Raw genomic sequence first — 20070 nt, forward strand, 5'->3', positions numbered from 1 at the left:
CATTGGTGTCGTATTCCTCTGTTAAAGGCTTTTCTCCTTCGTTACATTGAATATACACCTGCTTCTTATAGAAAAGTTGAAAAATTGCCTAGTGCTCTTTGAGATTTCCTATCAAACAGGAGGAATTTCTAGGATCATCCTTGCCTTTCTTTTTTGCTTTACAGAATCATCCCAAAGAGTGAATCGTGATGGAGAAAGCATAATTTATCAATGAAATCTTCTTCTGCATTGCAGGGTGGAGAGCACTGTTATTACCATGGAAACATCAGAGGTATCAAGGACTCCAGGGTGGCTCTGTCGACCTGCAATGGACTTCAGTATGTGGGACTGTCATTGGGAGAATGAACTTGGTTTCATCCATTCACCCTTTGCATCTTGTCTTTCATAGTTATTTTAGTGACTCTTCTGTACCAGTCCTGGGTTAGAGAGTGGATGTGGAGTCATGAACAAGGAAGGCAAAGTCCCTGCTCTCTTAACACATAGAGTTTGCCGGTGATTTAGAGATTAAACAAAGGATTATACAGATTATTATTTAATTGCCATTTTGGTGGGTACTGTGAAGGGGAAGGACAGGGACTTTTGGGATGACCGACCCTAGTCCAGAAAGGTTTCCCAGAGGTATCCCCCAGAGGAACTATCACTCAACGTAACCTAAGGATAAGCAGGAGGTGGCCAGGCAAGGGTGGGGTTCGAAAGAGAGGAGCCCATGCTTCGGCTTTCAGGCAGGCTCTTAAAAAACATCTGTAGGTGCCTTTTATTTTGTTTATTTATTTTTTTAATTTTATTTACTTATTTTTGGCTGTGTTGGGTCTTCGTTTCTGTGTGAGGGCTTTCTCCAGTTGCGGCGAGCGGGGGCCATTCTTCATCGCGGTGCGGGGCCTCTCACTATCGCGGCCTCTCTTGTTGCGGAGCACAGGTTCCAGACGCGCAGGCTCAGTAGTTGTGGCTCACAGGCCCAGTTGCTCCGCGGCATGTGGGGTCTTCCCAGACCAGGGCTCGAACCCGTTTCCCCTGCATTGGCAGGCAGATTCTCAACCACTGCGCCACCAGGGAAGCCCCTGTAGGTGCCTTTTAGACTCGAACACAGTAACACTTCATGTAAAGGTCTGTTGTGGCCATGTGATGAAAGGGATCTTGAAAATCCTGTCTCCACACTTTATAAAAAATCCTGTGTCTCTCAAAATTAAATGTGATTTTCAACACAGAGTCTTAATGGAAATTCGCAATTTGCAAGCATAAAGATACTTCTGTTTGCCTCTTCAGAATCAGATGGTTTTAGCTTTTTCTTATACATGAAGAACCTATTTTCTCACAGATGATATTGGATTTGCATAACAAATTTGTGCTAGTTGTACATGGTTCTGTAATAATAACTTGAGATACTGGAACAGCATGAATAGTTCTATCCCAGTTTAATCTTCTTATCTGTCCATTTAATTTCAAAAACTAATTATGCCAGGTATAATGTGTATGCTCTTGGTGTACACTTTTTACACTCTCTGTAGCCTATACGCTGTCTAGTGCAGTGCTGGGACCACAGTGTGATTCCATGCAGGTATGTGAATTTGATTTGGGACAGTATAAAGGTATTTATTCAGATACACTCTTTATTTTTAAAGACATACTATGTGTGCTATATTTGTTAACTGTCTCCTCCTGTGGTTTCTTTTCATAGTGGTATGTTTGAAGATAATACCTTTGTGTATATGATAGAACCACTGGAGCTGGTTCATGATGAGGTGAGTCTGAGCTGGTTCATGATGAGATGAGTCTGACTGTGACATCAGTTTCCTTATGGTTTCCTTTTCCTTACTTTTCCAGCATCTTTGTTTTTGAGGAATAAAGAGACAATCCGGTAGATTTCAAAGTGCATTTATCTATAGCACCTTATTTCACACTTGGACTGATACCATGAGTTTTGAAGCTTAAGTTACACATCCCAGGCCACATGCCAGTAAGGCATGGTAAGAGGCATCAAACCTAGGTTTTCTGAAGCTAAGACCAGTTCTTCCCAGTCTACTGAAAGAGCAGAGAGGATGCTTTATTTTGTACTGACCACCTTGTTTTCCGTTAAGCTAGCTTTTATTCTCATGGTCTTTAGATAATTGTATGACTGCAAGCAAGTACATAACTTTTGTGAGTCTAAGAATCTTCAGTGGGGAAATCTGTGGGTTGAACTATGATTACATTATACAATATTAGTTTTCTTTTGAGATAGGGGAGAAAATAATGTTAGGAGTCATGTATAGGCCAGCAACCTAGATAAGAAATCAAGAAGGCATTATGCTGAGTGAAATAAATCAGCCAGGGAAAACCAAATACTGTATAATTTCACTTACATGTGGAATCTAAAAAAAGTGAACTCATGTAAACAGAGAATAGATTAGTGGTTACCAGAGGCCAGTGGGGGAAATGAGTGAAGGTTGTCAAAAGGTCAAACTTCCAGTTATAAGATAAATTCTGGGGATGTAATGTACAACATGTAACTATCGTTAACAATACAGTATTGTATATTTGAAAGCTGCTAAGAGAATAGATTTTAAAAGTTCTCATCACAAGAAAAAAATGTGTAACTATGTGAGGTGATGGATGTTAGCTAAACTTACTGTGGTGATCATTGTGTAATATATACATATATCAAATCATTATGTTGTACACTTTAAACTTATCCAATGCTATATTTCAATAAGATCTCAATAAAACTGGAAAAAAAGTAAATCATGTACTCTAATCATATTGCTCACTAATAGAAGGCAACCAAATTTAATATTTAATATATATATATTAAAAAATATTGTAATGAAGGCTTTCTACATACTGGGTAGTATTTTAGGTGCTGGGGATACAGTGGTGAACAAAATAGACACAGAGCCTGAGCCTAGTAGGGCTTGTAATCTACAGGGGCAGAGACAGGAATAAATAGGTGAATAAGTAATTGCATATGGTATGTTAGATAGTGCATGCTAAGGAGAAAAAATGAAGCCAGGAAAGTGGAGAGGAGAGTTAAAATTTATATTTTAACACACAATGAGGTGGTGAGTTTTGAATGAAGACCCTCAGGAAATTAGGGGGCTGGAAAAGTATTGCAGGAGAAGAGCAAATGCAAAGGCCCTGAGGCAGGAGTATTCCCAGTGTGTTCTAGGAACTGTGAGGAACCCAACTAGGTTGGAGAGGAGCAGACAGGGGAGAATGGTAGGAGGTGAAGGCACTAAGAGGTAACAGTAGGGGAGTCATATCAGTGAAAAGAACTGCTAATGGGAAAAGAATATTTTGAAAGTGACAGAGTCAGGATATTGCAATCATTGATGGGGAGCAGAAAATGTTTTTTTTGTAATCTTTAGAGATTTCAAATGTAGACAAAATAATTTTGAGACAGGAAACAGTCATTCAGGCTATTGACAAGAACAGTTGACAAACGTTTATTTTCCTTATGTTGCTGTGTATGTATGAATATGGGGTAATCTCAAATTTGAGGCAGAAAAGTCATTAAGTTTTAAATGTTTTATGTTTGAATAAACCAGTATTATTTTTCAACTAGTAATTATAAAAATTACCAGATAATGAAGACCATCCCACCTAGATAAAGACATTTTGATTAAGTAAAATATTTTTCCCCTACTCCAATTGTAGGTAGATAACCTGTACACAGCAAAATTATTTGACTCATACAGCAAAAAATTGACTTTGATTTCTGGCATTGATTAATGGCCCTGTGAATCTAAAACAAAACAAAACAAAACAAAAACAAAAACAAAGAACAAAACAAAAAACCCAAAATAACAACTCCCTAAGCCTTGAGTTTTTAAATAGGTAAAATGAGATAATTTTTCATTACATCCCTAGTAGGACAATTTTACACATTTGATGAATTAATAAATATATGTGACTATGTCTATTAAACTCTTGAAGAGATTTATAAACTGTTATTATCATAATGTTTAAAGCATTGGTTTTGCATTGTTAAACCCATAATCATATTCTTTAGGATCTGACTGTTATATACTTCATGCCTTTTCTTTTTTGCCTTCCTTTTTTACTGCCTGACTTTCATTCATGATGTAATGATTACATAATCATGTAATGATTTATCCTCATTTTCTTCATGGGTAGAGGGAAAGGAACAGTGCTTGAAACTTTAAATTAGTTTTTAAAATTATGTTGCTAGTTGTGAGTTTCATCACTCTATGTATCTTTCTTTTCACCTGATACCAGAATTAAGAGTTTAGTCTACTTGAATTTAGATTTTTAAAAAAAATACAGTCCATTAAAAAAAAATATTATTTATTTATTTAGGCTGTGTTGGGTTTTCGTTGCTGTACGCGGGTTTTCTCTAGTTGCGGCGAGCGGGGTCTACCCTTCGTTGTGGTGCGCGGGCTTCTCATTGCGGTGGCTTCTCTTGTTGCGGAGCACGGGCTCCAGGTGCACGGGCTTCAGTAGTTGTGGCGCACAGGCTTAGTTGCTCCGCGGCATGTGGAATCTTCCCGTTCCAGGGCTCGAACCTGTGTCTCCTGCATTGGCAGGCGGATTCTTAACCACTGCGCCACCAGGGAAGTCTGAATTTAGATTTTTGATGTTTAGTTTATTATTATTAATTTTAGTATGCTTTATAATAAGTCCAGTAATATGGATCTAGTATTTATAGTAAGAATTCATGTTATTTCTCAAGTAATAAATAAAGAGCTAAACTTTGCATTATTGTAAGTCTTTTATGTAATCTATTAAGAACACTTTTTAAAATAACTTTTCTGATTATAAAACACTGTAAGGAATTTGGAAAAGCAAATTAAGCAAATACCTAACCAAGTAGTAATTATCCATCATCCCATCCCCCAGAGATAACTTCTCCTCACCTTTCAGTGTACATTCTTCCAGTTTTTCAATGATATGTTCCCATATTTTCAAAAATAAATTGGATCATTATTTTGTAATATAATTTTAACTCAACAATGTATCTTTCTGAGCCTCAATATTTTAATTTGTAAAATGGGGATAAAATATGCACGTATGGAGTTCTTGTGAGGATTAAATTGGCTGACACATACTATGCACTCAGTAATGGAAGCTAATAGTAGTGATGGAAATAAGACTTTTCTAAAAGTGTAGTATGTAGGGCAAAGGATATGAATATTTTCAAGATTGTTGATAGAATTGCTACACTTCTCTCTGAACTATGATACCAATTTACTCCTACCAGCAGTGTGAAAGTGTTTTGCCTTGCAACTATAATTGACTAGAGTTATCATAATTTTTAAACCTTTGCCAACTTGATGTCAGTAATTGGTATATCTTTTTATTTGCATTTTGAAGGAGTGTTCAAGTAGTATTCACCTTTTAAAAAATATATTCATTGCCCATTTGTGTTTTTTTCTTGTGAATTTCCTATTCATGGCTTTGAAGAAAGCCAAGGTTTAAGAGTAGCTAATGAAACTATGCTTTTATCTAAACTGGGGCAATTGGATGATGCTCTATTTTATTTAAAATTCAAGTTTCAAAAAACCATCTACTTTTCATTTTTGATAACTAACACATCAGCATATAAATGTTTACATTTTAGGAAAGATATTAGAGAAAGTGCTAACACTGTTCTGTAGAGGTGTGATCACATCTTGCTTTTTAATTGACTACAATTGTTTTTGTTTCAGAAAAGCACAGGTCGACCACACATAATCGAGAAAACCTTGGCAGGACAATATTCTAAGCAAATGAAGAATCTCAGTAAGTTTTAATTAAGGAAGCCACTCTATTTTATGTACTAGGAGCCTTGACTTGGAGCTCAGTGGACATGCAGGCTTGTTGGGAAATGGAGTAGGTTTGAGATCTGGCGTGAGCAGTGTGGGTGGGCAGTGGAGTGAACTGTGGCTTTCATGTAATGAAGCACGGAGAGTCATTTCTGATGGAAAGACTGAAATATGAAGCCCAGAAGTAAAGCTGTGTTAGGAACTGGAGAGTGTGGCCAGATTTAACAGAGTGATTTACAGGGAGGTTCATCCTTAGATTTTCCTGGAAGTTTGCTGCTCTTTAACCAACTTGTAGTGTCTTATGCTCTCGTCCTGCGGCATCTCAAGCATGCTGATTTGGCAAAAGCTTCTTTTGGATTATTGGAGTATGTGATGTTACTTCTGTATATTAATACCCCAAATCTTTAGTAATTTATGCAAAAGCTTATGCCAGACATTATTTTTAATTCTAAAATGAATTAAGCATAGTAGAATTCTTCTAAATTTTCAGATATCCAGGGTCAGGTGGTTGTAGATGAAATACGCATATTCCAAGGATTCTTGAATAGCTCATAAAGTTTTTCATGAGGTTTGGAAGAAAATTATACCTTTGAATTATATTAATATTTGTGACTATGAAAATGTGAAATATTTAATGATTGGTGGGCTTTTTTCACCTTAGTTTATTTTGATTTTGAGATGACAAATGCTATCAGTGCTGCTATTCCTTCATAGAATATTTTAAAAACATTCTCCCACTGAAATGCAGTCAAACATAAATTTTGGTATTCTTTTTCTTTTGCACAGGTGTGGAAAGCAGTGACCAATGGCCCTTCCTATCTGAATTACAGTGGTTGAAAAGGAGAAGGAAGAGAGCAGTGAATGTGAGTGTGGCGTTGAGTTGTAGGTGGGGCTCTTTCACTCAAATTGTGTGCGTGTCATCACACTGTGGCTAAGTGTACCTATAACAGTTTAGATTTGGGCAATTTCCTCTCACAAACAAAACCCAAAACCAAAATACCCTATGATTTGAGTCTTATGGGCATGGTGCTTTTTATTCAGCTTTCCCTGTAAGTGATATAAACTGATTTTGATGTTCTGTGAACCCTGAAGGCATCTGAAGAATGTATTGTTTTAGCTCTGTTTTCAAAGCATTTTTCATATGAAAATTGCAGTGCATTTTTTCTATTGAAAGTAGAGCAGGCTTTCTATTTGTTTATTTTTTTCTGGTATGACTTATCATATAAAATAATCTACTAACAAAAAAGTAGGGGAAGAGTTAGGTTTTGAAATGTTGACTAATCATGCTTATTTGTATTTCTTTTCAAATTAAAAACAGTTATACCGCACTTTGAAGCTGGATGTGTTTTTCTGCACAGAATAAATCTCTTTGGCCATTAGTATCATGATAGTTACTAAATAAGAATCATGTAATTATATAATCAACAACTGTCATAGAGCTCCCATGTATTGATAAATGTATAGGGGCTTTGTAACTGAAATTATCTTCCTAGTCTATTTCATAATAGATTAGAAAGCTGTAATGATGGGGACTGTTTAGTAATTACATGGTGAATGCTATGTAACCGAAAATTAATTCCATGGCATATAGATTACATGGTAATTTGCTAGATAACTTAATGAGTGATTATACTGAAAATTGCACACTTTAGATAATGTTTTGCTGAATGTACTTTTGTGAAAAAATTAGACCACCAGCCATCAAAAACTTGGTTGTAGGTCAAATCATCCTCTCTTTTATGAGCCTGCTCTTTGTATTATGGTGATTATGGAAACAATTTTTTTTAACTTAGAGACCTCTTTTTGCTTACTCTTGAAGATGCAGTTGGTAATAAGTTTTATTTAGGCTGTTGATGTTTCACTACAGCCCACCCCTATCAAATACAACTGATCAATGATCATGTACTCTTCCAACTACGAAAAAGAAATAAAAGTCCAAACGACAGCTAAAATCCTGAGCCCTTGCTCTTAAAGGATTATCTAGTAGTAATCAAAATTTAGAAGAATTCAGAATATTGTAACTGTCAACATTTGTTCCTTTGAGAAGTTGTGTGGTTAAGAATTAGTACATTATTATGAGAATTTCACTCCACTGAATTAAGGTTTCTATATGATTACATTGGTACCTGTTCCAGATGTACTGTGCTATTCTTATTAAAGTTTTGTGCAGTTTTTCTTTGAAGTTTTGAGTAGATGTGAATATTTTTATCATATCTTAATGCCAAAGAAATTGAGATTTATTTATTTTAACAGAATTACACTGAACATTTTTCTCTAGAATATTTTTACATATAAAAATCAAATAAAAACAACATGAGCGCTCTCTATCTGGATGAATACTTTAATGATAATTAAATACAGTTCTTTTCTGAATACTTGTATGTTTACCCACACTTTACAGTCACTTTTTTTTTCATTTCCCTGACCAAGTTTCTTTGAGGATGTTCATAAAGTGAGCAGCAAAGAGTTCTTCTGAAATTCAAAGTCAGTCTACCACTTAACAGTCAGCATCAGAGATATTTTCTATCAACCACCATTCTGACCACATATTTTTATTTTCCACAGCCATCTCGTGGTGTGTTTGAAGAAATGAAATATTTGGAACTTATGATTGTTAATGATCACAAAACGGTAAGAATATAGAATCAATGAATTTTAGATCTGACAGCTTACTTAAGAAAGAATAATAATCTTTTGTTTACTTCTGTCAAAAACGTGATTCAGTGCTTAAAAGACATATGAAAACAATTATTGTCCTCCATTGGCCCCTCTTGAAGATAAAGTAGGAACTTTCTTAACCATACTCTGCTTAACCATTTCCCTTATAAAATATCTTGGTTGATACCATATGACCCAGCAATCCCACTGCCGGGCATATACCCAGGGAAAACATAATTCAAAAAAACACATGCACCCCAATGTTCATAGCAGCATTATTTACAGTAGCCAGGAAGCAACCTAAATGTCCATTGACAGAGGAATGGATAAAGAAGATGTGGTACATATATACAATGGAATATTACTCAGCCATAAAAAAGGAATGAAATTGGGTCATTTGTAGAGACGTGGATGGACCTAGAGAGTGTCATACAGAGTGAAGTAAGTCAGAAAGAGAAAAGCAAATATCGTATAATAACGCATATATGTGGAATCTAGAAAAATGGTATAGATGATCTTAGTTGCAAAGCAGAAATAGAGACACAGACTTAGAGAACAAATGTATGGATACCAAGGGGGAAAGGGGTGGGGTGGGAGGAATTGGGAGACTGGGATTGACACATATACATTATTGATACTATGTATAAAATGGACAACTGATGGGAACATGCTGTATAGCACAGGGAACTCACCTAGTGCGCTGTGGTAACCTAAATCGGAGGGAAGTCCAAAAGGGAGGGGATATCTGTATGTGTATGGCTGATACATTTTGTTGTGCAGTGGAGGCTAACACAACATTCTAAAGCAACTATACTCCAATAAAAATTAATTAAAAAAATATTAGAGTTAAAAAAAATATCTTGGTTGAAGCCTAGAGCATTCTGAAGGGTCTTGGTCAGTACGCTATTTGCTAGTACAGTTGTATCCACAGAGGCAGATGGCCGACTGAATCCATTGTAATGTACTGCACCAGATTATATAAGGCTCTTGAGCATCAGTGGATTTTGGCATCTTTGGGACTCCTGAAACTAATTCCCCTCGGATACTGAGGGACAGCTGTATACTCAGTACTTGTGCTGTGCTGGTAAATGTTTAATACCTGGCTCTCTGAAAAAAAGCCTTGATTTATAATGTTTGTTTATATCCATGGTGTAAATACTCCCACCGTGGCTGATTTCAGGCTACCAAAGTGAGGTCATTAAATGAGGACCTGGGAAAAGATGAATCCAGTTGAATCCTGAACTGGTGGGAGCTGGCTCCAGCAACCCACTGCCCCACTTTCCAAACTGTTTAGGCCACTTGTACTTTTTGTTGTAATTACATAATTTAATTTTTTAAATTGTATAAACTAAGACAAAGAGTAATTTGCTTTATGAAAACTAAGTTACATTTCTGGAGAGACTTTATAAAGGTGAGACTCTTAAGACATACCTAAGAGTCAGGTATAGGTGAAAAACTTGTGAAAGATTGCAGCAAAAATTCTGATTGCTTTGCAAATATCTTGAAGTCCTTGTTTTTCTTTAAGGAAATCAAAATTAGATTAGTAGACTATAGAATAAGGTTGTGTTTCATACAAAAATGAAAAAGTCAAATTCTAATCAGTAGAAAAGATCTTGAAACCATACTTTTTTTTTTAATGATTATTCTATGTTTATTTTTTATTTTTATTTTTTTTAATTTATTTTATTTATGGCTGTGTTGGGTCTTCGTTTCTGTGCGAGGGCTTTCCCTAATTGTGGCAAGCAGGGGCCACTCCTCATCACGGTGCGCGGGCCTCTCACTATCGCGGCCTCTCTTGTAGCGGAGCACAGGCTCCAGGCGCGCAGGCTCAGCAATTGTGGCTCATGGGCGTAGTCACTCCGCGGCATGTGGGATCCTCCCAGACCAGGGCTCGAACCCGTGTCCCCTGCATTGGCAGGCAGATTCTCAACCACTGCGCCACCAGGGAAGCCCCTATACATTTTTTAAAATGATGATTTAATTTATATTTAAACTTCTGAGTCTCTACTTTAACAGGTGTTTTCTATTAATTACCAAGCACTGGCTCAATTATGCTGAACATGAAGTTATGCAATAGCATACCTCTTAGTATGGTATGCAGATTTATTTTCTGTACCAGTAGCTTTTAAGTACATTGCTTGAGATATGTCGGTAAGAACCAGAATTATTGGAATTACATACAATTAAAAAAAAAGAATTACATACAGTTTAGGACAGATCTTCCCTGATAGGAAGGAAAACCAAATGGGTGGGTAGCCGTTTTAGATAATGAAGGCTAAAATATGAGTTTCTGATGGACATTAATTTCCTTGAAACCCCAAGATAATTTTTTCATCTGAATTATTTTTGTTGATTGGGACATTGAGATTTTGTCCAGCTACTTCTCAGTCCTTAACATTGTGGCATGTTGTGAAATTATGGCTTTAGAAGGTTAAACTTTTTCCAACATCCAATATATACTTTTAAAGTAGTGAAAATAATTAAGATATATACAATGCCTTTAAATTCACAAAGTGCATTCACATACAGCTGGTAATTGGTAGAAGAATTCTCCAACCCATGACTTGTAATTCCAAATCTCTTGTTCTACCAAATCTCTGTTAGGAAAATACATGCAGCCATTAATCAGAGAGCAGATTTCAGTAACTATACAAATAGGAAATGATAATTTTTTAAACATTATATATATTTTGAATTTATTTGTAAATCTTTTAAAATGGGAAGCATTTAAATAATCTTGTCTTTATCTTATGAATAGTAAAATAATGCCTTCCTTTAAAATATTGTTTTTGTAAATAGAAAATTTCTAATATTATACCGTATAGTCTGTGATAAAGTTATGTTATTTAGACTACCAAATCTTTTAATGGTAAATTTTGGTAATTTGTTTTATTATTCTTATTAAAATGAGTGAGAACTAGGAATGTATACATCTATCTTTGAAACCAGATAAAACCCTGTAATTTGTACTGATAAGTTTGGAGGGAGTACATGTTAGGAAATGAAAAAAAAATGAAAGCCTTTATTATTGAGTGATAATAATGCCTAAAGTAGAAAGAAATTACCTAAGAAGACTTCTATTGTTTTTTTTTTAATTGAAGTATAGTTGATTTACAGTATTTCAGGTATACAACAAAGTGATACCGTTACACAGATTCTTTTCCATTATAGGTTATTACAAGGTATTAAATACAGTTCCCTGTGCTATACAGTAGGTCCTTGTTAGATTTCTACTATTTAAATAAATATTGCATCGATACAATAGAACTAAATAGATTCCTTTTCCTTTAAGACCAAGTTACACTCTAGTCCATAATAGTCCCAAATAAGTGTGTCATTTTATAAGAATTTTTTTTCTTTTGAGAGTTGAGAAAAGTTCTTTTTTAAAGGTGTGCTTTATATGAGATGAAGATAGTTTTTGAATTTGAATGCTTCAAAGAAGGGATGAATCAGAACATGGATCAGAGTACTTAAATTCATGTGTTGAAAGTAAAACTAAACTAGAATAATTGACATCTGTTCTTTAATAACTGGAGATTTGCTATTGGATTTTAAAATGTCATCCCACTGACAGTACTCATTTTATAATCTTTGTGCTAGATGAGGCAGCACACTTATTTTGATAACTATCACCCTCAGGTTGAAAGTCAAGCTCTAATTTTAATTTTTTTCAAAAAGCAAATACCTTAAGGATTGTGTTTATTCAGACAGGAAAAGCAAATTTGTCACTTTAAATGTAAATTATATTCAGTGATCGGAAAATGTGGAAATAAATTCTATCATAAATGGAGATTTCACGTTTTTCTTTGTAAAATTAATTCTCATTCATGAAGAAAGTAGAAACATTTGCCTATGTTTACATTCACACTTACCGCTTTAATTCAGAGTAACCTTTCTGAAAAAATGCAGATATCTTATTTTGAACAAGCATCATATATTATCAGTAGCTTTCAATTAGAAAAGAAAAATCTCTCAATTTTGTATAAAGCATTTTAGTAGCAGGCTGGCAGAGTCCAATTTGTGAGCCAATTAAAGCCTTATAGCGGTCTGCCAAACATTTCTTTGAGCCAATTTAGCTCAATATAAATATTAAAAACCTTATTCTATTAGAAAATTAGTTGAAATATTTTAAAGTGCATGAAAAACAAATGTTTTTCTTACATTGTTGCTATATCCTTATGTATATAGGTGCAAACATGAAAGGATAGCTCATATACTTTTTAATTTAAACCTCATTTGGTTTTCCTTATTTGAAAGCCACTATATTTTATAGGAACCCAACATATTATGGTTTCTCATCAATAATCATGATTTACTAGAAGCATACATAAACTATTTTATATGAGTTGTTAACTGAACAAGTTTTATCTCCTATGTCAACCCAGGGTAAGCATTGAATTTCAGCTTTGTGATCTTGGATAAGTTATTTGTCCTCTCTGAGCCTCACTTTCCACATTTATAAAAATGGGGATAATAAAACCTACCTCACTGAGTTGTGAGGAGCAAGTATTTGTTGTAGGAGAAACACTAATGATAGACCCTAATAAATCCTAGGTACTCAATTATATGGAATTTCAAGTGAATAAATCTAGTGGTTATTCTTTGTCCTTATCGTACTTGCCTTCTCAGTCGCATGGGACACAGTTGATTACTCTTTCCTGTTTGAAACATTTTCGTAATCTTTCAGCTTCTATGACACAATAGCTTTCTCACCTCACTGGCCATTTCTTCTTAGTCTTTTATGTCTGGCCTCTAGAGTTATGGGAGTGCCCCATAGCTTGATTTGGGGCTCTCTTTTCTTTCTATGACTCTTCCTCAAGTGATCACTTCCCATCTTCAGTCTTTAAAATATATCATGACTTAAATTCATCACTCTCAACTTTATACTCTAGCCTTCTGTGTTCCATAGTTCTATATTCAACTGCCTACTTGACATCTTTACTTCAGTATTGAATAGGCATCTCACATTTAACATTTCTAAATCAGAACTCTTGGTTCCCTAGTTCTAAACTGCCCTCCCCCAGTCTTTCTCATTATTTTAAATGGCAGCTCCCCCACCCCCAGCTATTCAAGTTCAAAACCTAGGAGTCATCTTTTTTTCTTCTCTTTCCTTACCTTCCAACATCCTATAATGATGTCCAGCCTTCATTATTTTTTAACCTGGACTATTGCAGCAGTTTCCCAACAGGTCTCTCTGCATGCATTCTTGACCCTTTCTAATTCACTCACCTCAGCAGGCAGAGTGATCTTTCTAAAAAGAAAACCAGAGGTAATTCTCTGGCGGTCCAGTGGTTAGGTCTCTGCGCTTCCACTGCAGTGGGCACAGGTTCGATCCTTGGTCAGGGAACTAAAACATCCTGCAAGCCACGTGGCCCAAAATAAAGAAAATCAGAGAATTGGAAGTTATAAGTATGAAATAAATGGAAAACATCACATTTTAATAGACTTTTAAGGTCCTCATTGTTTTTAACTTACATGTCATGTTTTCCATGACCATTATACTACAAAAAGACAAAAAGGACAAATAAATGTTCGGAAGCAAAGTAAAATTCATTTGAATAGATATGTAACACCACTGCATTAGAATAGGTGTCAGCTAATATTTTCCCTTTCTTTTTGTGATAAGTGCTTCTTCATGTCAGGACTTTTTTTTTTTTAAGTGTACAATTCAGTGACATTTCGTACCTTCACTATATGGTGCAATCATTACCTCTGTCTAGTTTCAAAACATTTCATCACCCCAAAGAGACTTAATGTTGAGACTTTTGCTTTTACTGTGTTGGCCAAAAAGTAAGATGTTACAGAAAGACCCGAACAAACTTTGTGGCCAACCCAATATTTTAAAAGGTATCTTTGAAGTTTTTCAGCTTGTGGAATTTGCTAGGCAGCTTAAAATGCTGAGCTCTTTACAACAACTTCTTTATGCTAAGTTTAAAAAAAACTGTTAACATGTCTCACTGTGTCCTCACATGGTGGAAGGGACTAAGGATCTCTCTGGAGCCTCTTTTATAAGGCACTAATCCCATTCATGATGGCTCCACCCTCATAACCTAAGTACCACTCAAAGGTCCCATGTCCTAATACCATCATTTTGAGGGCTGGGATTTCAGCATGAATTTTGGGGGCACACAAACATTCACACCATTGCAAATATTATAAATAGTCATAAATTAATGAATGCTACTAATAACACAATACTAAGTTATTGCACATTTATCATAGGTTGTCAGTATGCTCAGTATTATTAAAAATACATATATCAGATCTATAAGCATTAAGACATATTCTTCATTTAAAAAACATTGTAACAGGGTTAAAGAGAGAATGAAATGAAGGGGGTCTGACAAATTTATAATGTGAAAATGGGCAAAGGAGAAGAAAAGAATATCATGATATTCCAACATGGAAGTATTTTTAATCTTTATGAAGATGCATTATTTTTATAATTATAAATGAAGTCAAATTTTAAAGACATGGTGCAAACCTGATTCAGTAGTTTTGAGGATGTTTTTCTTTTTCCTCAGCAGAGGGCACGATCCCCCTGTGATAAACTTTAGTTTTTAAATGTCCTCTCAAAGCCATATTAATTGCAGTACTCCTTGCTAAAACTGTAGCCCTTCAGATGTTACGTAATTATTCTATTAATTTACTTTATTTTCTTAAGTGATCATAAATAACCATAAGCAGCTATACACTATCGGCACACTTCAGTTTTACTTTTTGTGTCTTCTTTGTTTTGACTTCTGAGCCGTCAAAAGCAAAAGGCTTCGTTTGGAGAAGGCATTCTTCTGAAAGAATATACTAAAATGTACGACAGACGCATTCCATATCATGGACTGAATCTGAAGTGTTGCCTAAGAAATTTTCTTGATCTTTGTATGTGCTTGAATTCAAGTGAGGAGGGTGTCCAGTTGGGATTAAATTTCTTGATCTAAGCTCTTTATAAACTGGTAAAGTTCATTTCCGTGAAACAAACAAATAAAAAAAAAAAGGATTGCATTTGTTAGACATTGAGACTGAATTAACAGCTTACTTCTCAAGTGCAAAGTTTCTCACTCATTATCACTAGGCCGTCTCCATTACCTGGAACATCATGGGTATTTTAGACAGTTATAGTTTTCCTGCCTAACAGAGAAATAAAATAAGAACACCACTATATCCAAACACGGCACAAACTGAATTCTGTATTTTTAATCCCCATTTCTACTATTGCTGTCAGATTTCTGTTTTTACAGAATTTTGAAATTTATCATTAAATTATGGTTTGACAGTGACTGGTATATCTTTCCCCCTCCCAGTATAAGAAGTGTCGCTCTTCTCATGCGCATACAAACAACTTTGCAAAGTCTGTGGTCAACCTTGTGGATTCTGTAAGTATCCTGGTTTTCTTGAACCTCTTTTTCCAAGATGGAATGGTTTATATCTCTGTTTGCTTACTTGCTGCTTTAGTTCTTTCTGAGACAAAAGTAAAAATGCTATCCTTATCTCATCTGGCTAATAAGAAATTATAGAGTGGTCTGCTTCACAAAGGGCAGTGTTATCAGAGTTTCAGGGGACTGTTGAGTTATTCTTGGGATCCCAAAGATGCATTGATGTTGCTTCTAAGTGATGTCTAGATATTATTGTCACAAGAGTCTAGATAGGACAAAAATACTGGAGAAAATTAGCTACCGAAAAGAGTGTAAATTAAACTTGGCAAATGAGACTTCATTAATAATAATCAGATGAGCTTATCATCTTAAATATAAGGCAGAAGAACTAATAGATTGAGGTGGATTATGTTTGGAGGGTACAGGCAATACAAAAAAAATTTTTTTAAAAGAACCCAAATTTATTTTCTTCATGTCTCCATAAGAATGCTTCAGACTTTATTTTTAGATGACAGAATTAAGTGCAGTCCCAAAATAAAGCTAATTTAAAACAGTAAAATGTATATCTTCTTAAAAAGACTTCTATAAATCTTTCTTATTGAGTTTTTTTCCTCCTCTCATTCTGTCAGTTACAGAGAATGATGGTTAAGATTTTCTTCCTTTTTCCTTTAGATAGGAAATCCATAAATGTGAATATTATTCATTATGTTCCAATAAATAATTCAATTTGGCTAGTCATAAATATAGCATAGTATTTTGTGTATTCTAATGTAAAGTGCTGTTTTGCTCAGCTAAATGTATGTTTATCTGATATTTATTGTATGTTCCCTCTTAACTGGGGAAAAAAACCTTTATAAATTGCTTGATATCTAAATGATACTTATTTTCACTAAAGAACTGCCTTCTTTTCTGCCTTTTAAACAGTCCAGAAGTCTCCAATCATGTAAACACTCATAACATATAATACCTGATAGGCACAGCTGAGCAGTACAAAATGGGTGCAGGGTAATAGAGTAGCATGTAGCGTTAGGATTGAAATTCTGAAAGCCAGTTATCACCTGCTTTATTAATTTTCTTTAATTTCAGCCCTTGTCAGTCTTCTCAGAGGAAAACTATAAGTGGATATGAAAAAGAGAATATTAAACACACCTTTCCTTCTGCCCCAGCTGTTTACTTGGTAGAATCTCTGTGTTTGTCATTTCACCATGATTGAACAGAATCACATCTTGCAAAGGGTCATTTTTATTTTGATTTACCATACAAGGTTCTGAAGCTGACCAACGAATTTTTTTTTAAAGACATTACACTTAACTCACTCCCTGTTGTAAAATCATTATAGCTTCACGTTGATTTAGGCATGATAATATATCCTTTCCTCAGTGTGTCATAAGATCATCCATTATTTTCTTAATTAGCTTGAAAATAGGACAAAATGACAACATTCATCAAAATTGCTTACATGTGTGAATTATTTAGCTACTGGGCCAAAAGCAGAAAAAGAGAGCAGAAAATTACAATTTAAATATTGCGAGTGATGTCACCCTGTGGTGAGGGTGACATAGGTAATGTAAGTCTGCTTTTCCCTCTTTTGGCCTCAGATCGTGATTCTCTTCCACTGTTATTTTACTTTTCATACAACAAGGCTTCCAAGGGCAAGCCAGCCATGGTGTTAGGGCTTGTCCAAGGATTTAGTGATCTGTTCCGATCCTGCAGGAGTAACTGGTCATATCGCACTTACTCAGAACCAGTATATCAGGCTCCAACCTGTTATCTCCTATGAGGTTTGGAAGGGTGATTTTACTAAACCCTGTTTTGAACTTATGTCCAGACTTTAGAATCGTGATACTCCTGGTATAGATCCCCTAGTGAGATGCCTGGCCGCTAAAGGTGCTGATTTGGGATTGAAGTAACTTTGTAGGAGAGGCTGAGTTGTATGATTGTTCTTTCTTTTTGCTCTTGGAAAAGAGAAAGGAAAGAAGATTCTCTCTGATGAGCTAATTCTGACGTCGTGTTCTCCTCTCACCTCCCCCTCCTGTCCTTCCGCTGACTCTGAAACACTGATTGTGCATGTTTGACCCAGTGTTTTCCTCCTGCACCTGTCCTGTTGTATACCCTCAGATTTACAAGGAGCAGCTTAATACCAGGGTTGTCCTGGTGGCTGTAGAGACCTGGACTGAGAAGGATCATATTGACATCACCACCAACCCTGTGCAGATGCTCCACGAATTCTCCAAATACCGGCAGCGTATCAGGCAGCATGCTGACGCTGTGCATCTCATCTCGTACGTATCCCCAGCCCTTGGCTTGACGTTGATCTTTATCCCTTTATTGTATCAGTTAGGTTATATATCAATAAGTCAATGCTGAACAAGTTTGAGGTTGATTCCTCTGTTACATAAGAAGCACAGAAGTAGGCTGCCCAGTGCTGGAGTGGTGGTTCCACAGTCATGAGATTTACTTTCAGAACACATCTCTACCTTCAGACCTTCCGTCCTCAGGGTCAACTCATGATTCAAGACAGCTGCTGACACTCCAGCCTTCATCACAGGCAGCAGGAATGCCAGGGAGGGAGGTTTGCGAAAGGGCCCTCCTTCCAGCTGAGTTAGCTCCTTTAAAGCAGATTTCCTGAAAGCTTGCACACATCACTTTCACCAACAAATCATTTGCTAGATCTTTTTTTTTTTTTAATTTTTATTGGGGTATAGTTGGTTTACAATGTTGTGTTAGTTTCAGGGGTACAGCAAAGTGAAAATGAACTATTGACTAAAATTGACGTTTCGTCTCTAAGGAAAAGGGGTGCTTTGCTCACTTTTGATATCATAAGTTGCTCCCTTCCCCCCCTGGTGGCTAAGCTGTTTTCAGACAGTCCTCTAAGGTTCTGTCCTGGGATCAAACCAACCAAAGTCCTCCTTCCTTTCTTCTCACCTGTTACTCTTTGCTTTTCTCTCAGTGTTTAATCACCAATTTACAATCGTCAATATTTTGTATAACTACTAGATAGTTTCTACTAGAAAAAAGTCAAGGACTGTGGTCTGTTTATCTTTGTGTCCTCAGTTCCTGTGCCGGTACATGATGCTTAGTTAGGTGCTCAATTGATGTTTGCTCAACTGAGATTATTTAACGTAACATTAATCTAAAGGTATTTATGATAACATACATTTAAAGGTATTTAAAATACAGTTTTTGGTTTTCTAAAGGATGGTTGGTTTGGGGTATTCAATGTAGGACAATAGACGTATTTGCGGAGAGTTGAAACATAATGGTCACTACATTGGTTTCCTAATAGCACTTATTTTTCCTAAGGCGTGTGACATTCCACTATAAGAGAAGCAGCCTGAGTTACTTTGGAGGTGTCTGTTCTCACACAAGGGGAGTTGGTGTGAATGAGGTAAATGTTATCAATTTTCCTAAAGTAGAGCTTTATCTGTGCATCTAGTCTCTTTCTTCCCCATGGCCTAGTTTACTTCCCTTTTCAGGCCTGTTTAGAGTGATAATGACATTGAGACTATAGTATGAGTGGTTCGTATTAGTAAATAGAACCCAAAGTGGTCTTTGGTGTTAGAAAAGAGGTATTGTTTCATATCATAATGATAGTTTTTCATATTTATCAGGCAGATGCAAACCAAAGATTGGCCCAGAAATTTCTTGGCCTCTATAGATAAGTTCTTATAAGCTTGTTTATCCTTCTTTTATGACTTGTTTAAAAAGTTATTTGCTCTTCTGCCTATGTTAGGTTTAACTCATCCCAAAAGTCGAACCAACCAAATCTAAACCTTGGTCAGTACCTGAATCTATTATACCAGGTTATCCCAGTAGCCATCATTCAGTGGAGACCTCTCTTGACAGATTTGTAGTAAGTTGAATTTATTCTTGGTTTGGTATGAATTGAAATGGGGCACAGCCTTTTATGATTTTATGTTTCCATGTGAGAACATCAAATTCTGAGAGGTGCCACATGGTAAGAGAGGCTTTCTGCTTCTTGGGCCCAGTTGCAAGGAAGAAGGGATAAGGAACGTAAGCCGTCTTTTGATGCTGTGAGGCTCTGAGATGAAATGTGGTGATGATTAAGAAATAATAACTAGCTTTGTGCCCTCTCTCAAATGTTTCCCACACACTTTCAACTCTGAAAAACAGTATGGTCTTCCAATGGCAGTGGCACAAGTATTATCGCAGAGCCTGGCTCAAAACCTTGGAATCCAGTGGGAACCTTCTAGCAGAAAGCCAAGTATGTACATTGACCTTCTTACTTTCATGTGCCATTCTGTCTGTATAATGCATGTCCGGTCAAGAAAGAAATATTTTTC

The 20070-nt window shown here is 35.8% G+C and overlaps 1 protein-coding gene across 4 annotated transcripts in view; it reads left to right on the plus strand.

The window, feature by feature from the left end:
• ADAM23 (ADAM metallopeptidase domain 23) overlaps positions 1–20070 on the plus strand; it is a 175955-nt gene that overhangs the window by 108708 nt on the left and 47177 nt on the right. For all 4 annotated transcript variants that reach the window (XM_082467038.1, XM_082467039.1, XM_082467040.1 and 1 more), the window contains exons 5-13: positions 235–317; positions 1676–1739; positions 5643–5715; positions 6525–6601; positions 8304–8369; positions 15695–15766; positions 17885–18048; positions 19070–19154; positions 19901–19991. In XM_082467038.1, coding sequence (XP_082323164.1) covers positions 235–317; positions 1676–1739; positions 5643–5715; positions 6525–6601; positions 8304–8369; positions 15695–15766; positions 17885–18048; positions 19070–19154; positions 19901–19991 — 775 coding nt within the window. The remainder of the gene's footprint in view (positions 1–234; positions 318–1675; positions 1740–5642; positions 5716–6524; positions 6602–8303; positions 8370–15694; positions 15767–17884; positions 18049–19069; positions 19155–19900; positions 19992–20070) is intronic.

Source organism: Balaenoptera physalus (assembly GCF_965194825.1).
Source record: "Balaenoptera physalus genome assembly, chromosome: 6".
NCBI lineage: Eukaryota > Metazoa > Chordata > Mammalia > Artiodactyla > Balaenopteridae > Balaenoptera > Balaenoptera physalus.